Genomic DNA, 20,663 nt, shown 5'->3' on the forward strand with positions numbered 1-20,663 from the left:
CGAGCGGGCCAGAAAAACGCGGCTCCCCAGTCACTGTGCCAAGCCCAATCACAGCCCAGCGCCCATGGAGTGGAACCGACACCCCGCGACCCACCAGCTAGACATTCGCCCTGCAGCGTTAGCGCAAGCCAGCTTCAACCACCAGCTCAGAGCTGGGGTTGACCGATTGACGAACCACCGGCCGAACCAACGATGACGACAGCCCCCGAAGGGAACCACCCACGATCGCACTCACACCCGATAGACGTGTAGCAAACGCACGCACCAAATGATCGACCGATAACCAGATAGCGACGCCCCCGACCGAACGACTGACCGAACGACACCGACACCGACACCAGCACCCTCCGACGGGACGAACACTCCGGGTCAAATTCAGACGACAGACCACGGCAAACTAACCAAACCCACACAATGAGCTACTACTTCGCCGTCATCGGCACGCAGGACAACCCGCTCTTCGAGTATGAGTTCGGCACCAGCAAGCAAGGCGGCGACGGGCAGTCCCGCTTCACCGAGCAGGCGCACCACCTGAACCAGTTCGTGCTGCACAGCAGCCTGGACATCGTCGAGGAGGTGCAGTGGATGAACGGGCAGCTGTGCGTGACCCCCTTTCCAGCACCCTCCCGTCCTCCCCCTCCTACCCACCACCACACCACGCCCAATACTAACGACAGTTCTTTCCTCTCCGCATACAGATACATGAAAGTAATCGACAAGTTCTTCACCAACTACATATCCTGCTTCATGACCGGCGGCAGCGTCAAGTTCCTATTGCTACACCAGCCGTCGGCGACGGCGAGCGGGACGGCCAGCGCGACGCGCAACTCGACGTCAGTTGGCGCCAACCCGACGAGTCCGCAGACGGAGGAGGCCATCAAAAACTTCTTTAGCGAGGTGTACGAGAACTACGTCAAGGCCATCATGAGCCCGTTTTACAAGGTCAATATGGAGATTAGGAGTCCGGTGTTTCGGCAGAGGGTTGCAGCGGCTGGGAGGAAATATTTGTAGACGTAATCCCACGGAAGACTCAATCATAATGTTGTACATGTCCACGACCAGCAAAATGCATGATTCACGGTCATCACAGGAAGCAGAGCAAAGGGTTGATCAAATCAATGTATTCACATGGGTAACCACCCTCCCAAAGACGCCTTGGCCATTCCCATCGGCCGTGTCATAGTTGTACCTAAAACCCCATCCCAACGCCAAACGCAAGCGCAAATCAAGCGCGAAAAAATGTATCCGATCATGCCATAATCACCGGGCCCCGTGGCCCTTCCTTTGGTCAGGCGAATAGCCTTGCTATGTAGCGCAGCGACGCGGAATCGGAACAGGCTCGTGGCCTGCGTCGACAAGCAAAGCTTATCTTGATTGCAAGGGCTCCCGTTCTCAGGCGCCAACTCGACGAGTTGCTTAACCACCGAAACCGTAGAGGGTGCGGCCCTGGCGCTTGAGGGCGTAGACAACGTCGAGGGAGGTGACGGTCTTGCGCTTGGCGTGCTCAGTGTAGGTGACGGCGTCACGGATGACACCCTCGAGGAAGGACTTGAGAACACCACGGGTCTCCTCGTAGATCACTGTAGCATGATTAGTGCCTGGGCCCAAGGCAAGAGGTTGTGAATAGGGTGGGACATACTGGCAGAGATACGCTTGACACCGCCACGACGCGCCAGACGGCGGATAGCGGGCTTGGTGATACCCTGAATGTTGTCGCGCAAAATCTTGCGGTGACGCTTGGCGCCGCCCTTGCCGAGACCCTTGCCGCCCTTGCCGCCTGATGAAGAAGACGCGTTAGTATTTGAATCGATTCCATGGTTCGAAGTGTCGAGGCAATGCAGGGTTCGGTAGACGCGATGATGCTAGTGGGCAAGGGTAAATACGCGTCGTGGAACGCGTAGCCCCACCACCACTTCAAGCATCACCATGTCGGAACCATGAACCAAGAGTGCATTGCCAGCGACAACGACGGCGACGTTATAGAAATGGCAAAACTTACGTCCAGTCATGTTGATCGATGTATTGGGTTGGAGATGGGTATTAGAATGATTTGGGCCGATAAAATCGATGGAAAGTTGATGCCGTTGACGATTGACTAAACCCACGCAATTGGTAAAATGAGTAGTGTTCTGGGAAAGCTGGGGATGAGCGGACGATAAGTTAAATAGTCTTGGGTGCGGGCGGCAGAATCAGACAGGCGCAGCTGATTCAGGGCGTGTGGGCACTAGTCCTGTTTCGGATGTGGATTGTTGGTTCTTTCCTTGAAAAATGGGAGCTTTTTAATGCGCGTTTTGGAGCTCCAAATTTTGGCTAAGAAAGCGCTGCAAAATGGGCGGGTTTCAGTCACTTTGTTGTGCCTGCGGCACTGCCAATTGGAGAATCAACTCCACATTTCATGGTCCAAGCGCCCCTGCCAAGCATCAGCCCCTCTCCCCCTTGCTGATTTTATGGTTTGGTCTCAGCTCTCTCGCGCCTCGCTTCCATGATTGAATGAATGAAGCCTTGACGCGTTTCTGAAAACTGAGCCAGAAAACTGGAGAATGCCAGCCTTCTTATACTTTTTGAGGTCAGTGAGGCTGGTCTCGAACCGTACCGATCTGGGTCTCCAGTATCAATAACTTTCAGGGTCTCGCGCTTGTTTGGTCAAATTAATACCTGCTAGTACTAGGAGGTTAAGGTTACGCTTAACTTTAGGTGTCATGCCTGCCTTCACATCGATGGCGGTGCTCTAGGAATGAGTGTACGAAAGGAGTCAAGGTCCAGAGCTAACTCAGACCCAGTCCCTGTATTTGCCCCTTTTGTCCCACCGTGTTGAGGTCCCCAACCTGGCCCTCCCGTGATGACGCCCGCCAACTCCGTACTATACATGTCGGCCATTGCGATGCTTAGGTACTCATACAAAACTCCAGCCCAGTCCACCACGGTGGGCACAACACTAAGAAAAGCATGTTCGATGCTCTCCAGGAACGCCTTTGCCATGCATGCTATAGAATGATGCCCTTGCTGCGAAAGAAAAGAACGACCGTCCAAAAGGAGCACTCGCAACCTCCCCCAAGCCGGCCGAGTGTAAAGCACGACGCCTCCCAGCACAAGCGGAATGCCCGCCCGAATCATGGCACGTTCGTTCAGGGTCGTAGGAAATCGTAGGATTAATGTCGCGTTGGAACGTTCGATCATGAGCACTAATGCATCATGGAGTCGTCCAAACAGTCATCGTCCTCGAGCCCGCCGATCTCGTTTTTGATCTCCCCGCTCGCCTGGCAAGTGAGGTTAGCGATTTATCATCCCGAACGCTCCGGACTTGGTTGACTGTACCTTTGGATCCAAGCTCAAGGCTATGGTAAAGTGACGCACGGCCGTCCTCTTGTCCCCGACTGTCTTGGCGAGTTTGGCGAGCAGAAAGTGAACCTGGGCGTTATTCGGGGCAACATCCCTCAAAATCATGAGCTCCCTCTTCGCTTCCTCCAGCTGCCCAGTGGCCAGCAATGCCCCTGCCTTCTTGCTTCGCATCTCAGGCGCCCGAGGTGCCAGCTCGACTGCTTTGATAAAATAAGGAAGAGCTTGTACGATCTGCTTCTGTCTCTGCAACACCGTGCCCAAGCAGCAAATTAAGACGGCATGGGCCGGGTGAATCACCAGCGCGGCGTGGTAATGGCTCAGGGCCTTGTCGTAGTTGCCCAGCTTTTCGTAGACCTTCCCGATGCCGTAATAGGCGTTGTAGTGGCGCTTGTCGGCAGCAACCGCGCGTCGATACGAAACTAAGGCCTTGTCATATTCTTCGTTCTCCACGTGTTCGTGGCCCTGCAAGGTGTAGGCGTATGAGAAATTCGGCTGAAGATGGATGGCTCGCTTGAAGCATTGCAACGCCTGCTCGTGGTCACAATCCAGAGAGAAAGCATTCCCCATCACACACCACGCTTGCGGCGAGTCCCAGTCCATGTCGGTCAGCTCATGCGCGAGGAACGAAAGCTCGGTCCCTTTCCTAAGCTGCCAAAGAACGGTCGAGTAGAACTCCATGTCCTCGTGCCGCGTCGGGGCGAGCGTGCGGAGGCGCCTGAAGATCCGTTCTGCATCCGCATAATTAGCCAACTCATAGTGGGCTTTTGCTACCCGTGCCAACACCCATGGCGTGTCCTGATGGCTTCGGGGGAGCGATGAGAAAGCAGCCAGTGCTTCTTGACACCGAAACTGCGATGAGAGGCGATACCCAGACGCGATCTTTTTCAAGAAGTCCAGGATCCATTTCAGGCCCTCGTCTGCCTTCACCGGCTCAGGCTCTGCTGCTTTAGGTGGCGGGATCTGCGCCACAGGCAGCTCCTTAATCCGCGGCGGTTCGTCAATATCCATAGTATTCTCTTCCAGTGGTTTCCGGTTCCCACTGACAACCCGGCCGACGCTGGCCCCACTCGACCCTGGGCGCCCGATCCTCGAGATGGGGGGCCTAGCCTTCTTCAACTCGCGGGTGACGGTTGTGCCGGTCGTGGAGATATTCATATTCGTCCTTGACGTTGTTCTTGGGGCCACGTTTAACCTAGCGCTCCTCCTCGGCTCCTCGCCGTTGGTAGGCCGCGCCTGGACGGGGTGCCCTGATGCTGTGCGTTTCCTTTCTGTGATTGATTGGGAAAGAGCGGGTCCTCTCATGGGTGGTTCTTGGGGTTCCGACATCTGATCTTGGATCTTGTCCCTCTTTCTAGAACCTAACCGGTAGCTCATCTTTGGCGGAGCGTCCAGGAAAGCGGGTTCTGAGGCGTGTGTTACCCGCGTTCGGCGAGTCGGAGCTAATGGGGGTTCTGGAGGAAAGCCGATGCGGGGTTGCTGCGTCTCGGGAACGGCCGCGGAGCCGGTCGGCGTTTCCATCCCCTCGGACCCGTGCTTGCTTGCTGCATATCTTGACTGAGCGGCTGTTAGCCTTGACGACATGTCGTTCTCGCCAGGGTCGACAAAGAGCATATTGTTGCTCGAAACGTCCTGAAAAGCAGTAGACCGATGCCCCTCAAAGGGGTCACTGTCGTGGTTGACGCCCTGGATGCCTGTTTTCCTTTGTAACGGATCCGGAGGTCCTCCGCTGGAGTCGATGTTAGCCGCACCTGGGTCCTGGTCGAAGCTGCGAGCGAAACCGTCGTTAAGCTTGAAAATATTTGGCACCATGACATTGACGCCCATATCGCAGAGGATGGTAAAGGCATCCCACATGAAGGGGTTGGCTCTTAGCGCGTCCTCAAAACAGGAAACCGCTCGCTTCTTGTCATCATATCCCCGGTATAGCTTTCCTAGAAGGCAGCTCACTGCTGCCGCATCGGGGTATGGAGCCCGGGTTGAAGTCGTGTGCCTCCCTATGCTACACTTGGCTGCCCAGGACGGCCGGGCCTTCTCCAACGCTGTGATCCCATCTTTGTACCGTTCCAGGTCCAGACAGGACTGTGCAAAGACGAAAGTGCATCCCAGATGAACCCCTCGACATCCTGACGGTTTGCTGACTTCGTATGCGGATCGGGAGTCGCCGAGGCGAAAGTGGGAGAGGGCGAGGAGGTATGAGGACTCGGGGGACCGCTGATCGTGAGCATGTAACCTTTCGGCAAAGAAGAGAGCATTACGATGGGCGAGGTTGTCGAGGTGATAGTATACGGTTTGCTTCAGCAAGCCAGCAATCGCCGCGCTGGTCGGTGCCATCTCGCAGCGGACACGGGGGGTGGGCCGGGTTGGCGTGCGACTCGATGATCCAGTTGCTACCAAGGAGGATGCTCCATGGAGTCGCGCAAACCGGCTGTCGACGTGAGCTGCGCGCGCCTGTTCCGCATGGGGCGGGTTCGGCGCGAGGTGGGTTGCCTGGCAGCGGGAACGGGGGGCCCGAATTCTCAGGTCGCTTATTTTGTTGGTCCCTTGGTGAACCTGTCCCAGCGAGGGGCTGTCGTCGGAGCGGGCGGGAAGAATGGTCGATGCAACTGCTGTATTAAATTCAAAAATTATGGCGGGAATGGCCCTCGCAGCGTTTATGGGATGCTGATGATGGCGCGACGGGTTGCTGTAAGGCAGGGCGTTGAATTGTCAGCCAGAAGTCTCGAGAACAACAGGGTCTCGAGCCACTGAAGCCGAAAACAGCGGAAGCGAAAAAACAATGGCAACGACGGAGGCGGATGGATGCGGGCCAGCAAGGCTGATGCTCAGGTTTCTCCGAGTTCCGGAAACATGACTTCCCAAAAGTAAAACAATAGAAGAAGTCGCGATTGTGCGTGGTTGACAATAGCCAGCCCCTGGAATCCTAGCCAAGCGAAGGCTGGTGTTGTGCACTTGTCGGGAAGCTGTCAAGGCGTCAATGGCGGCGTTGCTCTGCCCTGGGCCTGCGTTGTTGTGGTGGGCGGCGGCAGCAGGCGCTTGATTGGCCAAGCGTTTAACGATGGGGCTGGTGCAGCCTGCCGAGCGAACCAACGGGGGGAGGTGGCCCAGCTCATTTGCTCCGCCAGCCACACCTTGAGCGATGAGCTGATACCATGTGAAAGAGTTTTTAAGACCAACAACGGCAATAGTTCGGTGATTTTCTCTAAACACAATAAATTTACACTCTGCTGCTTGTATTGAAAGATTTTCGGAGTGTCTCCATTCATCGAAATATCTGCGATAACATCCAAACGTGATGACGGTGGCTGGTGGTCTTCGATACTGGTCGCGTTAGGCATGTGGGGCTAGACGACAGAGTAGCATTTAGGTAACGAACTAGCGCCAAGCAGCAAGGAGCGACAGGACCTTGAAACTGCAGTTGCCAGCGTGCTGTTCTCATCATCCGCTCACAAGAAACAGCGTTTGAGACCACATCACCGACCTATCGTCACAACCAAACCCAATTCGCCACGCAACATGGCTCAAAAAGCACGCAAAGACCGGGCCAAATCGAACACGGTAGCTCTCAATAACCTTCACATCGGATCGGTCATCGTCAATGGTCTCTTCCTGTTACTGCACTTTGTCTTCAGGTCGCGCTCGCTGCTGCTTTGGTTCCTCCTCTCCCTCCCCAGCTTCTTGTGCCAATTCACCTTGGAGAGGACTGGACGTCCCAGCTATGATCCCGACACAAAGGCTCTCAAATCCTCCGGCGAGGACCTTGCGGCACCCGGGCTGACCGACTACATGTTCGATGTCGTCTGGGTGACCTGGGCGGCGGCTATTCTGGTGGCCTTCTTCGGAAACTGGGCATGGTTCTTTTGGCTCGTGGTTCCCGCCTATGGCGGCTACAAGGCCTTCGGCATGATGGGTGCCGCCAAACAGATGGCCGGGATGGGGGGCAACGCGAACGATGGGGCCCCAGCTCCCGCAGGCAACCGGAAGCAGCGGCGCGCAGCATAATTCTAGCATTCCTAAGCAGCCCGCCTCTAGGTTGTTACGCCAAACGCGCCAATCGCCAATTACTACGCCCTATGGCATCCGAGCTCCTTCGTCCACGCCTGAAGCACAGCTGGCTCAACATCTCTCACAAGGACATGGACATGGTCGACTGTTCGGACGCTCTGGAGAGCCACCCAATTCTTGAACCATATCACCTTGTCCTCTCCACCCGTCCCGAGGCTATCGATAAAATACCGCTTCATGAACTCGGCCACCGTCCTCTTGCTCTCTGGGGTCATATCGCCGACAGTGTTGTCTGTCGCGATGGGGGTGCGAGACCATACGACGATGTGGGTGATCCCCGGCACAAAGCCGTACGGCCAGTCGTTGATCAGTACACGGTAATCCGACGGGTCTGCAAACGGCGTGTTGGAGGCCGGCTCGAAAGGCGGCGAGCCCCAGGCTTTAGGAAGGCGGTGGGCGATGAGGAAATTGGTGATGCCCCCATACTCGGCCTTGGTGTCAGCAGTCCACTTCATGTACCGCCGGAGATCGGACGGCTTTCTCTTGAGGACGGAGAGCCGGTTATTTTCTGCTGTCTGTGAGTGTGTATACCTACGGGCAGCTTGGTAACATAGAATGGAAACATATCGTCGTACGAATAATTTGGCACAGCTCGTCCCAAGTGTGATATGTGAACTCCTCATCTGTCTGTGACAGGACCCATCTATCCACATCGGTAAGAGGAAACGGGGCCTCTTCCTGTGTGTTCTCGCCCATTTGGAAGTCTTTACCCGGTACTCGGAAACGCGAGTGGTGGGGTGCTGCCCGAGATTTGTTCAGGGTTCCGCCACTGATCCGCCGTCGGGCCGGGGCAAAGAAGCCAAGTTTAGAAGTTGAAGATCCGATAACGTTAAACCTTAAAGAACGACGTTGGCATTTGAGAAGGTAACAAACACCCCGGGCTGCTAGAAAATTAGGAAAATTACAGGGCGGCGGAAGTAAGCAGCGAGAGCCTTGAACAACATGCAAGAGAAGGTTCGGGTGTGTCAAGTGCATTCTCGGTCAATTAAAGATTGGTGGAAGTCCGACATGCATGGGGAGGGGCCCAACTGCCGGACATCGGAGTGTTGTGTTCGGCGGTTGCCCTGTGCGGTTGCTCCCGGGTTGTTGCTTCACGGGTGCCAAATTGTTGAACCATTCCGCCAAAAACATTGGGGCCCCGGTCCCCACTCGCATTGGTAGCAGCCGGCACCCGCAGCAAAATCGGCCCACCGTGCACACCGTGCCACCCTAGCTCGCTTCCACGGACCCCAGTCCGACAAAGTTTCTCGAACTCCTTTATCAATTGAGACACCCCAACTTCGCGGACCTGTCTGCTACCTTCGAAACAGCTCTCGTGCAATCATAGTTTCCACCCCGGACCGCCATAAGAGAGCTCGAGCAGCATTGACAAGCAAAATGTCCGATTCATTGCTCGCCCGCAAGTATGTCGATGGCATCTACATCCCCCTCGGTCTGCTCGTCGTAGGCACCGCCATCGTTAAGCGCGAGTGGACCGCATACGCGCTGCTGCTGGGGATTGTCTTGGGCGGCATCAAGTTCTACAACAACCGTGCGCTTCCCTTTCCCTATGAAGCAACCTCATCAAACACCGAGATAGCTAACTCGATGCAGTTCCCAAGGCTGTCCTTAAGCCCGATGCTTTCCAAGAGTTTGAGCTCAAGGAGAAGACCATCATCTCACACAATGTCGCTATGTACGTGGCCTTTCCCGCTTCCTACCCACACCGCATTTCAACACACTAACACCAATCTACCACAGCTACCGCTTCTCTCTCCCGTCCCCGACCGCCATTCTTGGCCTCCCCATCGGCCAACACATCTCGATCGGCGCGACGCTGGGCCAGCCCGACGGCACGACCAAGGAGATCGTTCGGTCGTATACGCCCATCTCAGGCGACCACCAGCCGGGGTACTTCGACGTCCTGATCAAGTCGTACCCGCAGGGAAACATCAGCCGGTATATGGCGTCGCTGCAGGTGGGACAGACGATCAAGGTCCGGGGGCCCAAGGGCGCCTTCGTCTACACACCCAACATGGTTCGCCACTTCGGTATGGTCGCCGGCGGTACGGGCATCACCCCCATGCTGCAGGTTGTCAAGGCCATCATCCGCGGCCGCGCCACTGGCGACCGCACCCAGGTCGACCTCATCTTTGCCAACGTCACCGAGCAGGACATCCTCCTGCGCGAGGATCTCGACCAGCTCGCCCGCGAGGACAAGGGCTTCCGCGTGCACTACGTGCTGGACAAGCCTCCCGCGGGATGGGAGGGTGGCGTGGGCTACGTCACCGCCGAGATGTTCCAGGTACGTTTCTCAGGACTATCTATTTTGTTGCTACTTTGGGGAAGCGCGTTGCTAACGAGATCGTCGCACAGAAATGGCTTCCCAAGGCTGCCGATGACGTCAAGATCCTTCTGTGCGGCCCGCCACCCATGGTGGGCGGGCTGAAGAAGGCCGCCGAGAGCCTCGGGTTCCAGAAGGCCCGGCCCGTCAGCAAGCTGGAGGACCAGGTGTTCGCTTTCTAAGCTGCTGCGCAGCAGACGAGGCACGAAACCTGACCTACTAATTGGTAGGGGAGACGGGTCCCATCCTACCACCTGAACATCGAAACGCGCACGACACGACCTTTGATCCGAAAAACGAGAGAAAGAGACGAAACGCAAGGAGATAGACAAAAGCCCGTGTACATGTATCCCGGATCAACTCCGTTGTGTGTCTATTAGTTCGCTGGTCTTGATCATAATATTAGATGGGAGATCTCATCATCTACTGAGGAGGGTTGGGAGTTTAAATAATATACAGCCCATTGCCGGCTGATTGCCAAACCAACCAGACCAAACCCAAGCCAACCTGAACCTGAAACCGTCCAATGCAATGAATCCCATGGTATAGTTATATCCCATCCAATCCAATCCAATCCAAAACGCCTCTGACCTCCATGTTGATGTTGATGTTGATGTTGTACAAACAAACCACGAAATAATACAGTACAGTACAATGCAATACAGTAAGTAGGGGGTGGGTGAGGAGGAGGAGAGGTCATTAACTCATTAGTACCCAAAACACCCAAAACAAAAAAAAAAAAAGAACCAGAATCGAAAACTGAACCTCTCCGAGAGAGAGATAGAGCGATAGAGACTGGATCAACCAGTCCCCGACCGACGACCACGGCCACCGGCCCCGCCAGTATCCCACGCCCCACCACCACCACCTCCAGAACTACCACCCCCACCCCCAGCAGGGCCAGCGCCAGCATTATTCAACCAGGGGTTCATACCACCACTACTACTACCACCGGCCTGTGACGGCCCCGCGGCGGAGGGATCAGCGAGGTCATCGTCCACGGCGGACATGTCCAGCAGCGCGTACAGCGACTCGGTGACGGACCACGGCTGGTCGAGATCAAAGATGCCCAGGTCGCCGAGGTCGCCGAGGTCGCCTAGGTCGGGCGCGTCGTGCTGGGTGTTTGCCGCGGTGGTAGTGGTGGTGGTGGTGACGGAGGGCGAGGTGGTGGTGGTGGTGTTGGTGGTGGTGGTGTCGTCCATGTCGAAGCGGAAGGTGGCGGCGGCGGCGGCGGCCATGGCTTCCGGGGAGAGGTGCGGGAAGGAGGGGGTGGGGGTGGTGTTGGGGCTGGGTATGCCGAAGCCCGAGTAGATGGGGTCCATGACGGGCGCCGCCGCCATGCGGTGGGGGAGGGTGGTGACGGGGTTGGTCATGTATTTGGTGGTGTACGACCAGCCGCCGCCGGTGTACTCGAACAGGTCGGGTGCTGGGTCTACGAGGGGGTCGACGCCCTGGGCCGACCAGATCGTGGGCATGGTGATGCGGGGGCCTGTGCCTGGCCCGGCCGAGGTTCGCATCCGCTTGCTGGCGGGGCCTTCGGGGTCGTCGGATGTGTAATACGACTCGGTGAAATTCGGGGGGGCGCAGGGTCTGAATGTGACAGTGTCGGGTTTTAAAATAACGCCCACCGGCGCGTGTAAGGGAAGGCGTCCCGGGAGTGGTGACTGCACTTGGGTGTGGCGCATTTGAGCGATGAGGGGAACGCCTGGGCTGCAGGTTCTGTCGGCTTGATTGTTACGAATATGGTCCACCGAGACGGGGATGCCGTTCCGTTCGATATCGAGCAAGAGTTGGCGCAGGTAGGCGTGGGTAATGGCATGCTGGCGTGCAGTGGAGTTCATACACTCAACAATGTACTCTAGGTTGGCCGTGTTGCAGTCCTCCAGGTTGTCTTTTGCCTGTGCGATGTACACGGAAGCGGCGAAGTATAGGGAGAGGGCCATCAAAGGCCCTCTGTAGCCCGCCGTCACATCCTTGGACGCCTTGAGGATGTCGATAATCTCTTGTGCGGCCGTGAGCGCCCTGGTCCGGCTGGCCTGTCGTATGCCTGCCAGCTTGAACCGGTCAGCCCTCTCGCGCGCGGCAATATGGAGGCAGATGACGGCGGCATGCAAGTTCAGGTTGGCCTGCACGGCGGTGGGGTTGTGGATGTTCCGCGGAAGCCGAAAACGCTCGGGCAAGAACAGGAAGCCATCAGACAGCATATTGTCGAGCTCCCTATGACGCTTCCAGAAGCGGCCGAATTCTGGGTCTTGTGGGTTGTCGTCGGGCAGCGGTCGGTGGGCATGCTTCAAAAGTCGGGTGAAGACATGGCAGATAATCACGTTGCCGGCAAATATCGAGTAGCTCGATCCGCGGAATGCGTCCCGGAGCGTGAAGCTCTTCTCTTCGGTGCTGGTGTGAAATGCATCATCCGACGCCGGCAAATGCGTGGTAATCTAGTGACGGTTAGTTACAGCACGGCCAGGATGTAATGTATTCCAGAGAGCGCCTTGCCTGTTCGACATCGATTAGGGTGGGCCACCCTGCGCTGATGCTTGCGTAGCTGTCGATACAAAACCCACCCCAAAACAGACGCCGGCGTTCCTCAAGTTCAGCCCAGTTTCGGGCCGGGGTGATCATGGGAGCCATGGGAAGTACATCGTCGGAGTGGGTGTCGTCGAGCCGGTGAAGCCCCATCATGCCGGCCAACCGAACCGATTTGGCACAGCTCATGGATGCCTTGGTGAACATCAAACAACGCGCTTCGTCAGTCGCAACCAGCGCCCAAGCCTGAGCATGGGCGATGGTTATGAAGTGCTCCCCGTGTCCCTGAATCGAGATTAAAACAAATGAAGGGCGGCCAAGGTTTACGGTCTTTACCAACCTTGAGCTCGTCGGATTCCAGGTACTGGCGAGCGCGACGATAGAGGGCATCGTGGTAGGACCCATATTTGGGGTGTCCGTTTGAAGCCGTGGTCCAGATGGCGTACTGAAGAGACAAGGGTGGGCGCATATGGGGCGGGGAGTGGAAGGACCGCAGGTAGTTGCTCGGGTGTATGATGGGCAGGAAATGCTGCTGGGTCGCAAAGAAGATGGTATGACTACATTGCCGCCGTCAGTCGTCTGGGGGGGGGATGTTGTGTTGGGGTCACGGCTTGTACATACAGTTCCTCGATCATCTCGAAAGGGGGCAAACTCTCGAACTGGCCAAGCGACAATAACTCGCCGGGCGAGGCATTGTCTCTGCTCGAGGGGTTCCCAGCTGGCGACGGCGGCTTCCAAGAGGTCTCCCTATCACGGGGCCTATCTCGTGACGGCCTCTCGGGCTGAGAGGGTTCACCCCCGGGCGCAATAGGTGACGAGCCCTCTGTCCAGGGGCCATCAGAGCGAGCCGACTGCGAAACTCGTTGTCTACCGACGGTTCTAAGCAGGCCCTCCACCTGGGCTGGGTTGGGTCAATACACGGTATCCGTACTATCGGCCTGGAGGAGGTAATTACGGTGCCATACATACCAAGCCTGTCTTCGAGCTCTCTCACGTTCCTTCGCTTAAACGCCGGCTTCCTCCGGGATTCGGGGTATACACAATCGCCACCAGTTTTGGCGCACCTGGCGCAGACTGGTTTATGGCGGTCGCCTGGGGGGTAGTGGGTGTACAGTCAGCAGTTGCGATTAGAAATTCAAGCGAAACTCGACCGGGGGCGGAAGATTCTCACACTTGAGCTTGCGACTGCGGCAACTTACACAAGCCAACGGCTCGTGGGAGGTGGTAGTGGAGGCCGAGGGGGCACCAGATGGTTCAGACGGGCCATCTTCGGGGGAGGACGGTGACATACTGCGGTGTTGCCAAGTCCGAGATGGATGCCGAAGGGCGGCGATGACTGAAAATCGAAAGACTTCGGGCACATTCGAGTTGCGGCTCCGGGCTCCCAATCCCAATGTATACCTATACCGTAAGGCGTCGACCAGGTCCAGCTGTCCTTAGAACCTTCCCGCTCCATATTCGTCACCCCCTTGGCCGGCCGTCTGCCTGAATGACAGGGCTGCGGCACGCATATCCCGGATTCGGCCGGTGGGCTCTCGGGGTTGTTAGGCGGATGGTTTTTGCTCCGTAAGCCGAGCCAAAATCAGCTAAGTCGGTACCTTTTCCGGCGCCGACACCAGGCCACCGAACAGCCCAGCTCGGCTAGAAAACGTCATAAAACTGCCTGGAAAAAGCCAGGGAGGTCCAACAGACCCAAGCAGCCAAATGCCGTTTTTTGCGCAATAGGCCCCTGACAAAACTCGAACCCTCCAACAATTGGTTAAAACCGGCCAAGTCGCTCAGTATCGATGCCCGAAACGGCCAAAGACTAGCAAACGACTGGAGAAGGCCTGGTGACTCATCCTACCAGGCCTGGAAATGAGCATGACGAAGTCCACTCTGGGCAAAACAGGAACGAACTGGGGACGCTGGCAGAGCGGCTGCACCTGCTGAACTCGTTGCATCCTAAAGTTCCCGTACTAGGCCGTCGTGACTCAATTCGTAACTGCCAAATGCGACCAGAGATGGTCTTGTGAGCACAGAGCCCTGCAACCCTCAAACGCTTTAGCGATCGCCAAGCTGGGTGCGTCACCTCATTACACAGTCAGCCTTCAAGTTCCACAGCCGCGCACGACCGAGATACGGTTTCACATCCCGCGAAATCATCGTCTTAGCTAAACGCCACGGTTGCGTTTGTTTTCGTCACTTCTCCAAGGCTGAGTTCGCAGACAATATTTCGCTTGGTATTCTAAAAATATAATCCAAATTGGGCCGCGTATTCTCAAACCGACGGAAGTTCTAGGAACCCGGAAACCACCGTGTTGACTTTGACAGTTGTTTACTCAATCCGGCCCCAAGTCCAGATGTTCAGCCCGACCTTGACCCCCTTTGTCACGGGCAGACCCGCATGCCAGGTCTCTTCATACCCTCTCCCACTCCCGTCCGCCATGAAGTTCTCCCAATACACCGCGTTCCCCGGCACAGCCTTGAACACCACCCCCTTCTTCCCATCCTCTCCGCCCTCCTCCCCTCGATCCTCCTCCCCAGCAGGACACTCCACAAACCGACACCACCGCTGATCATCATCCCCCAACGCCCTCAGCAAAGGAAACTCGGTCCCTCCCCCCACCAACCTCTCCCTCTCCCCCCCATCATCATCATCACCATCATCACCCCCATCCCCAACCCAAACCATAAAACTACTCACCCTTCCCCACCCGCCCCTCCCCGAACTCCAATCAAAATGATGCGCATAATGCCCGCCGACCCCATAGCGCTGCACGCGCAGCCGCTCGATCCACGCCTCGCGGCGCCAGCCCTGCACCGCGCGCGCCCGGTCCTCGATGCACCGCACGGCGTCCGTCCGCGGCACGAGCGCGACCTCCGAGTCGCGCACGGAGGGTTGGTGTGAGAGGGATTGGCCGGCGTTGTGCGTTATGGTGGAGGGGGTGTAGAGGGGGGCGCTGTTGGTGGAGGGAGGGGGGGGTTAGTTTGGTGGTGGTGAGTTTGAGGGGGGGGAGGGATGGGTGTGGAAAGGGGAATGGGTGTAAGTGGTAAAAATGAAAAGGGGCGGCGGACCTTATCTCGAGTAAATGCCGTCGTTCTTCCAAGGTGAGAAAGTCTTCAATGTAGAGGACCAGGGGCGCGCGAGAGACGACATGGACCGTGTAAGGGTGGGGAGGGCACGTGTAGTTGGAAGGTTGCTCGAGGGCCAGGAGGTCCTCGTTGAGTTGTGGACGTGGAATGCGGTGGATCCGGGGCGTAGAGGGGGCAAATAACTGGGAGATGGGGTTGGCGAAGAATAGGAGGATTGGGATGAGGGCGAGGAGGTAGTTGTACATTGTTACGGCATGGCGAGTTGATGCTTGTGAGAGGCCGGGTGAGCCGGTGAGTGAGATGATCTGCTGTGTCTCAAGGGAGGTCTTAAAAAGTGGACCATGAGCATGGGTAGAAGCCCGAAGTTCAGGGGTTGGCCTGTTCCGGTACATAGGTAGGTACTTTCAATCTCACCTCCACAACTTCACTTTGTCGATTACCCGACTGCATCGGTATAGTTATTCACTTCGTCCTAAACGTGGGAAATACCGCACCTTGAATCTAGCGAAACCCCATCGCGCTCGTTCCCCAGTCCCGTACCTCCTACCCCGCCACGACCCCCCTCCCCCCGTTGCTCTTCTATCCCTTTACCTTCTCCCTCGACATCCTACACCCCCCCATCTCCCCCGCCTCGCGCACCCTCCGCCACGCGCCCTCTTCCTATCCCTCTCTCACCCAAGCAACAACATCCAACCCCCCCCAACCCCCCCCCCAACCCTTCCACCGACTCATGGGTTAGCGGCAGACTGGCGGTTGTGTAGAGCGAAGTGTCTATGAAGAGGACGGTTCTGGACGGAGGCATGGAAGAGGGCTGACGGGGGCGGCTGTTGGGTACTGAGGTTGTGTCGGAGCAGGGACCGGTACAGATGTTGAAACAGGGAGTGGGCTCGGCGCCGGAACGCGAGATGATGTCGGCATCTGCGTCTGAACTGGGATTGGTAGTTCGGCGGGAATAGGCTGCTGGGCTGGATTCGGCACTGGGCTCGGTGCCCCCGCTGCCGGTTCGGGGTACGAATATGGCGATGGCGGGTTATCGGTGGCGTAGATGGTGTCCGAGTACGTGGTCCGCTGAGAGAACTGAGTGTAGCCGGAATTACGAGATCTGAGAATCTCCTGTTGAGGGTTCCAGCTTGGATCAAAGGTGGGCATATTAAGAATGCGAGGAAACCGCGAGCCGGCGCGCTCGTAATAACGTGGTGGCGGTGGTTGATCCGTGGAACGGCCGGCCATATATTCGTATTTGGCTACGCCGGCACACTGCCACTGCGATGACGGCGTGGTAGGAGCCGCGCCGCCGTCTACAATGTCTCGCAGCCCCGCGCCGCCACCACTTCTGGACACTTCGGCGACGAAATGCTGCCGTGGACGGACTGATGCCGGCTCGCTGGTGGGCTCGGGCGCGCTCGCAGGCACTGCGGGGACTGTCTGGGTAGGCTCTACCACAGGTTTTGGAGCCGATTCTAGAGTTTCCACTCGACTAATCAGGTTGACGACTTGGGACCTAAGAAGCTTGTTTTCGTCCTCGAAGGCACTGCACTTGGCAGCCACCTGTCCACTCTTGTCCTCTAGCTTCCTGATATCGTCCGTTAGTGCGGCGCATTGGACAGCCAGTTGCTGCGCCTGTTCCTCGAGGGTCTTTTTCTCGGTTTCCAGGTTAGCAACTTTCTCCGCAAGTTGTTGTTGTTTTTGTTTATTGGCGTTAGTATCCTTTCGTAAGTCCTTTTGTTGTTTCGTTAACTGCTCCACATCCTTCCCCTGCTTCTTGGTGTTCTCGTCGAGACTGCTGTATAAACAGGCCAACTGTTGGTCCTGCTTCTTGAGCTTTTTGAGCCCGGCCTTCAATGCCCGGTATTTATCGTCCTCCACCGGCGGAGGACTGGGCAGGCCGTCCTCGTCGTCGCTGTCCTCGATCGAGTCCACAACCCCCTGCTGCCGAGGACCCGTTTCCCCCGCCTTCCGCCGCTTATTCTGGGCCTCCACTTGGACTTTGTCCTTCTCCTGTCGGTCCCGCTTCCCAAGCAGCTTCGTCTTCTCTGCTGCAAGGGCCTCGTTGACTGTGTCGGCAATCCTGAACATGGTGGCCTGGACCCTGTTCTTCCACGCGGTGCCGGCGTCCCCGGAGTCATCCGTCTTTGCGTCCGCGGTTGCTGCGAGTCCTTCACGGGACGGCTCGAAGTGCTCGTCGTTTTCTTCAGCCTTGGCTTCTTTTAGAAATCGATCCGGGTCCTCGGGCTTGGGCTTGGCCTCCTGACACACAACGCTAAGCACTAGGTCTGTAAGGTCGTCGTCGAAAGGAATATGATGGTGGTAGCACTGCCTTTGCATAAACCGGCTGCGCCAGGCGGGGTCATCGACATCGGCGCCTCTCCAAAAATAAGGTATATCGTCATTGCTAGGCGGCTGAGGTTCCATTAGGAAGTCAAGCTCGATCTGCTGAAGGAGCACCATCATGGGTCTCGGCATGAAGCCGGATCTACCATCGAAGAACTCTGTTGCCTTTATTTCAGACCGAAAACCAAGGTGAGGCATCTTGGACACTTTCACAGCGTCCTCCCAGTTATCGTGGTCGTGCATCCACCCCAAGATAGACGTCATAGAGTCCCGTAGGTACTTCCAAGCGGGATGATTTGAAGGGGAAGTGTGCGGTTTGGCAGACCGCAAGATCTGGCCGGCTACGAGGCGGAGATCGAGCCAGGGTGGTGGGTCCTTTGTCTTGTAATACCTGCCCATGTGGTTGACAATAGTTCCAACGCAGTGGTACGATTCCCGAAGCTCGCGCAGCCGCTGCTTTTTGGCCTCTCTCTCGGAAAAATGGCTTGTAGGCTCGTCTAAGCTGTTTTCTAAGATCTGAGGGCCCATAGGTTCGCTTAATCGGTAATCGTCAACTGTCATCGGCATTTTGGAGGTTATGTTGGCAGGACAGAGCCGGCTGCGAGCAGAGGGAGCGATATCGATAGATTCCGCCACGTTCGGATACTGATGGATGAACCGAAAAATTAACCGCGGGCTCGCAGTATAGTCTGTGATTAATGCCGGGTGTATCAGTATATACGAATCTAGCAGAGGGAGGCAATAACTTACGAGGCTCTCGGGTTTGAAGTTATCGCGAGCGAAGTGGGCGGTATGTGGATGGCACAAGAGTGGTGATCTGGGTGGCGGGGATAAATCCGAGGGAAAAAAATGTATTTTGAAACCTAAAAACTGAACCAGAATCTGTAACTTAGAACAGAGGAAGGAGATAACTTATCATGATGTCTCCTATCTGGTTTAATAAAGCATCCACAGTTATTTTGCGTGGTTGATATTTTTGATGGGTGTTGGGTCATGTGTTTAGATTTGAGGAATGCAGAATTGGCGATGGCGAGACTGATAAAAGCAGGAATAGTTAGATACGAAGGAAAATAGAATGGAGGGAGAGAAAAAGATAAGAAAGAGTAACGGAAGGAAGAAAGAGAAAACGGAAAGAGGGTAGAAGAGAAGGAAAAAGGTAACAGAAATTAGGGCGAAAAAAGAAAACAAGAGACACGGTAAAGAAGCAAGGAAGAAAAAGAAAATAGATGAGAATGTAAAACAGGAGAGAAAACCATGAGATTGAACATAAAGGTCGAAAACCCCAAGCAGGTACCTTCGACCTAGGTCCCTAAGTCTCATTATGGTGTTGGTTGAAGTTGACCGTACGTACTGCTCTGTGTACCTTGCATTTCGTGGAGGAAAGACTTCTCTCATTAAATTTTCTCATTGAATCATTACGCATGCCTTCGAGGACTGGATAGAAGGAGTTCATCGCACAGAAGGTTATTTGATGCCAGTGGATTTTCTCGCACGAAGTGGTAATATGCTTCCTCTTTGCATTTTTCGTTCAGACATTGGCCACCACTTTCAATGCCACCTAGTCACCGTTGGATTCTGAGTTTAATGACGAAAACAACAGAGATGAAGAACAATCTATACATGCCCCGTGAAGTTACCGATCCTAAGCTTGCACCCCTTCGTAGGTCGTAATTTAAGCTGCCGAGGATAAGATTGGCAGAGAAATTGTAAAAGCTACTCATCTACCCAGGAATTTAGCAGTCTATACCTAGGAAACAGATTGATGGCCGCTAGATACTAAGACTGGTGGCTACAAGTCGAACTCTAAGGTGCCTGTGACGAGCGAGCGAGGAATAGAGGCACAAAGGCTCAAATGATCCCACTCAATTACGTGAATCTAAAGCTGAAGAGAAGAAAAGAGAAGAAAAGAATCAAGATACAGGATTCCCGCAACTGTGGGAAAACACAAGTGGGAGGCGCACAGACCACCACTCAGGTTGCGGCCAGGGTTAGGGTCAGAACCACCCTGCCGTCACAGTGCCCGTCTTCAACTGGCCCAGATTCAAGATCAGGGGAACACCACACATAACCCTAACCCACTCGGGGAGCTGTACTTCGCAGAAACTTGTGTTTTGACCACTCTGCTCAGCTCCGTGACAGCAATGTCGTTATTCCAGTAACCTGGAATCTGTGGAGTCAGAAACGATGTTCGCCATCGGTAACGCCAGAGAGGGGGTTGAGCGGCCGTTCGGCTCGATTCCCTACTATCACGCCCATGTTTTCCAGCGAGGGAGTGAGATTCGTTGTGTTTGTTTGGGCTCGTTGGTCGGTTGACGTTGGCGTGGTCCCACTAGACCCACCTCAGCCTGCCCAAGAGAGGGTGGCGCAGGGTACTTGGGTCCTGTTTGTTGGAATGCTTTTCAACAATCCGGTATAGTGTAACGGTTAACATATCGCGTTTTCACCGCGAAGCTCGGGGTTCGATTCCCCGTACCGGAGTTCAGACCTTCCGAGGCAAGCGCGATGGCCACGCCAGGCGTTGCGTGATGTTTTTGGATGTTGGTGAGAATCATTTTTGGTGTTTTGTACATTTCAGGGGTAAATGGTTTGGTCGGGAAGGTGCAGCCTTTGCTCCTGCCTCCAGTCCGTTTGCTCTTGCCTGAACAGTGAGGCCTTCGCTCTCTGGTCCCAAGTCCCCCACCCAAAACAGTTAGCACCCACAAAACTCACAGTTGAGGCCTGCAGGATCGCCTTGATCATACACAGTAGAACAGCCCGCACCAAACGCACTTTGGATGCACAACACATTTAGGATACACTTGCAGCTGACCATGGTCCTTATTTGGGACCTCTACATTGCCCAACGACATGCACTGGGATGCGATTATACACAAGGATAATATACAGCAAAAACAGACCCGACCACCCGCCCAACTCCTTTGCCCAACCCACCCATCCGGGCGTGAGCCCGACCCAGCCTTTTGATACCGACCCGACACCCCGTGAAACCCAGTTAAAAGCATAGGTA

The 20,663-nt window shown here is 55.8% G+C and overlaps 9 protein-coding genes and 1 non-coding gene across 10 annotated transcripts; 4 read left to right on the forward strand and 6 right to left on the reverse strand.

Moving 5' to 3' along the window:
• The first annotated feature begins 65 nt into the window (after positions 1 to 65).
• F5144DRAFT_628184 (Sedlin) lies at positions 66 to 1,090 on the forward strand. The gene is made up of 2 exons (XM_066792327.1): positions 66 to 599; positions 699 to 1,090. The coding sequence occupies exons 1-2, from the start codon at positions 415 to 417 to the stop codon at positions 1,009 to 1,011; spliced, it is 498 nt and encodes a 165-aa protein (XP_066644389.1). The 5' UTR covers positions 66 to 414; the 3' UTR covers positions 1,012 to 1,090.
• Positions 1,091 to 1,928, reverse strand: F5144DRAFT_566316 (histone-fold-containing protein; the record flags this gene model as incomplete). The annotated part of the gene is made up of 3 exons (XM_066788551.1): positions 1,091 to 1,580; positions 1,640 to 1,769; positions 1,911 to 1,928. 3 exons carry the CDS (start codon positions 1,926 to 1,928, stop codon positions 1,417 to 1,419), a joined length of 312 nt encoding a protein of 103 aa, XP_066644390.1. The 3' UTR covers positions 1,091 to 1,416.
• Positions 1,929 to 2,716: 788 nt separating this feature from the next.
• Positions 2,717 to 5,670, reverse strand: F5144DRAFT_644775 (uncharacterized protein; the record flags this gene model as incomplete). The annotated part of the gene is made up of 2 exons (XM_066792857.1): positions 2,717 to 3,257; positions 3,355 to 5,670. 2 exons carry the CDS (start codon positions 5,668 to 5,670, stop codon positions 3,183 to 3,185), a joined length of 2,391 nt encoding a protein of 796 aa, XP_066644391.1. The 3' UTR covers positions 2,717 to 3,182.
• Positions 5,671 to 6,852: 1,182 nt separating this feature from the next.
• On the forward strand, positions 6,853 to 7,338 carry F5144DRAFT_600874 (uncharacterized protein; the record flags this gene model as incomplete). The annotated part of the gene is made up of 1 exon (XM_066791102.1): positions 6,853 to 7,338. The coding sequence occupies one exon, from the start codon at positions 6,853 to 6,855 to the stop codon at positions 7,336 to 7,338; it is 486 nt and encodes a 161-aa protein (XP_066644392.1).
• A 62-nt stretch (positions 7,339 to 7,400) lies between these two features.
• F5144DRAFT_600875 (uncharacterized protein) lies at positions 7,401 to 8,097 on the reverse strand (the record flags this gene model as incomplete). The annotated part of the gene is made up of 2 exons (XM_066791103.1): positions 7,401 to 7,909; positions 7,977 to 8,097. 2 exons carry the CDS (start codon positions 8,095 to 8,097, stop codon positions 7,401 to 7,403), a joined length of 630 nt encoding a protein of 209 aa, XP_066644393.1.
• Positions 8,098 to 8,512: 415 nt separating this feature from the next.
• Positions 8,513 to 10,215, forward strand: F5144DRAFT_166145 (uncharacterized protein). Its single transcript, XM_066782577.1, has 4 exons — positions 8,513 to 8,932; positions 8,995 to 9,076; positions 9,142 to 9,685; positions 9,757 to 10,215. The coding sequence occupies exons 1-4, from the start codon at positions 8,779 to 8,781 to the stop codon at positions 9,904 to 9,906; spliced, it is 930 nt and encodes a 309-aa protein (XP_066644394.1). The 5' UTR covers positions 8,513 to 8,778; the 3' UTR covers positions 9,907 to 10,215.
• Positions 10,216 to 10,524: 309 nt separating this feature from the next.
• F5144DRAFT_619543 (uncharacterized protein) lies at positions 10,525 to 13,796 on the reverse strand (the record flags this gene model as incomplete). The annotated part of the gene is made up of 6 exons (XM_066791979.1): positions 13,422 to 13,796; positions 13,220 to 13,342; positions 12,872 to 13,151; positions 12,591 to 12,807; positions 12,221 to 12,535; positions 10,525 to 12,162 (listed from the first exon to the last, which is right to left on the reverse strand). Exons 1-6 carry the CDS (start codon positions 13,537 to 13,539, stop codon positions 10,525 to 10,527), a joined length of 2,691 nt encoding a protein of 896 aa, XP_066644395.1. The 5' UTR covers positions 13,540 to 13,796.
• A 771-nt stretch (positions 13,797 to 14,567) lies between these two features.
• On the reverse strand, positions 14,568 to 15,570 carry F5144DRAFT_591375 (uncharacterized protein; the record flags this gene model as incomplete). The annotated part of the gene is made up of 2 exons (XM_066790266.1): positions 14,568 to 15,192; positions 15,308 to 15,570. The coding sequence occupies 2 exons, from the start codon at positions 15,568 to 15,570 to the stop codon at positions 14,568 to 14,570; spliced, it is 888 nt and encodes a 295-aa protein (XP_066644396.1).
• Positions 15,571 to 16,096: 526 nt separating this feature from the next.
• Positions 16,097 to 18,223, reverse strand: F5144DRAFT_546257 (uncharacterized protein; the record flags this gene model as incomplete). Its single annotated transcript, XM_066787403.1, has 1 exon — positions 16,097 to 18,223. The coding sequence occupies one exon, from the start codon at positions 18,221 to 18,223 to the stop codon at positions 16,097 to 16,099; it is 2,127 nt and encodes a 708-aa protein (XP_066644397.1).
• Positions 18,224 to 20,062: 1,839 nt separating this feature from the next.
• On the forward strand, positions 20,063 to 20,134 carry F5144DRAFT_t70. Its single transcript has one exon. It is a non-coding gene; the product is annotated as a tRNA-Glu (tRNA).
• The last annotated feature ends 529 nt before the right edge of the window (positions 20,135 to 20,663 follow it).

Source organism: Chaetomium tenue (genome assembly GCF_020726465.1).
Source record: "Chaetomium tenue strain MPI-SDFR-AT-0079 chromosome Unknown F5144scaffold_3, whole genome shotgun sequence".
NCBI classification, from domain to species: domain Eukaryota; kingdom Fungi; phylum Ascomycota; class Sordariomycetes; order Sordariales; family Chaetomiaceae; genus Chaetomium; species Chaetomium tenue.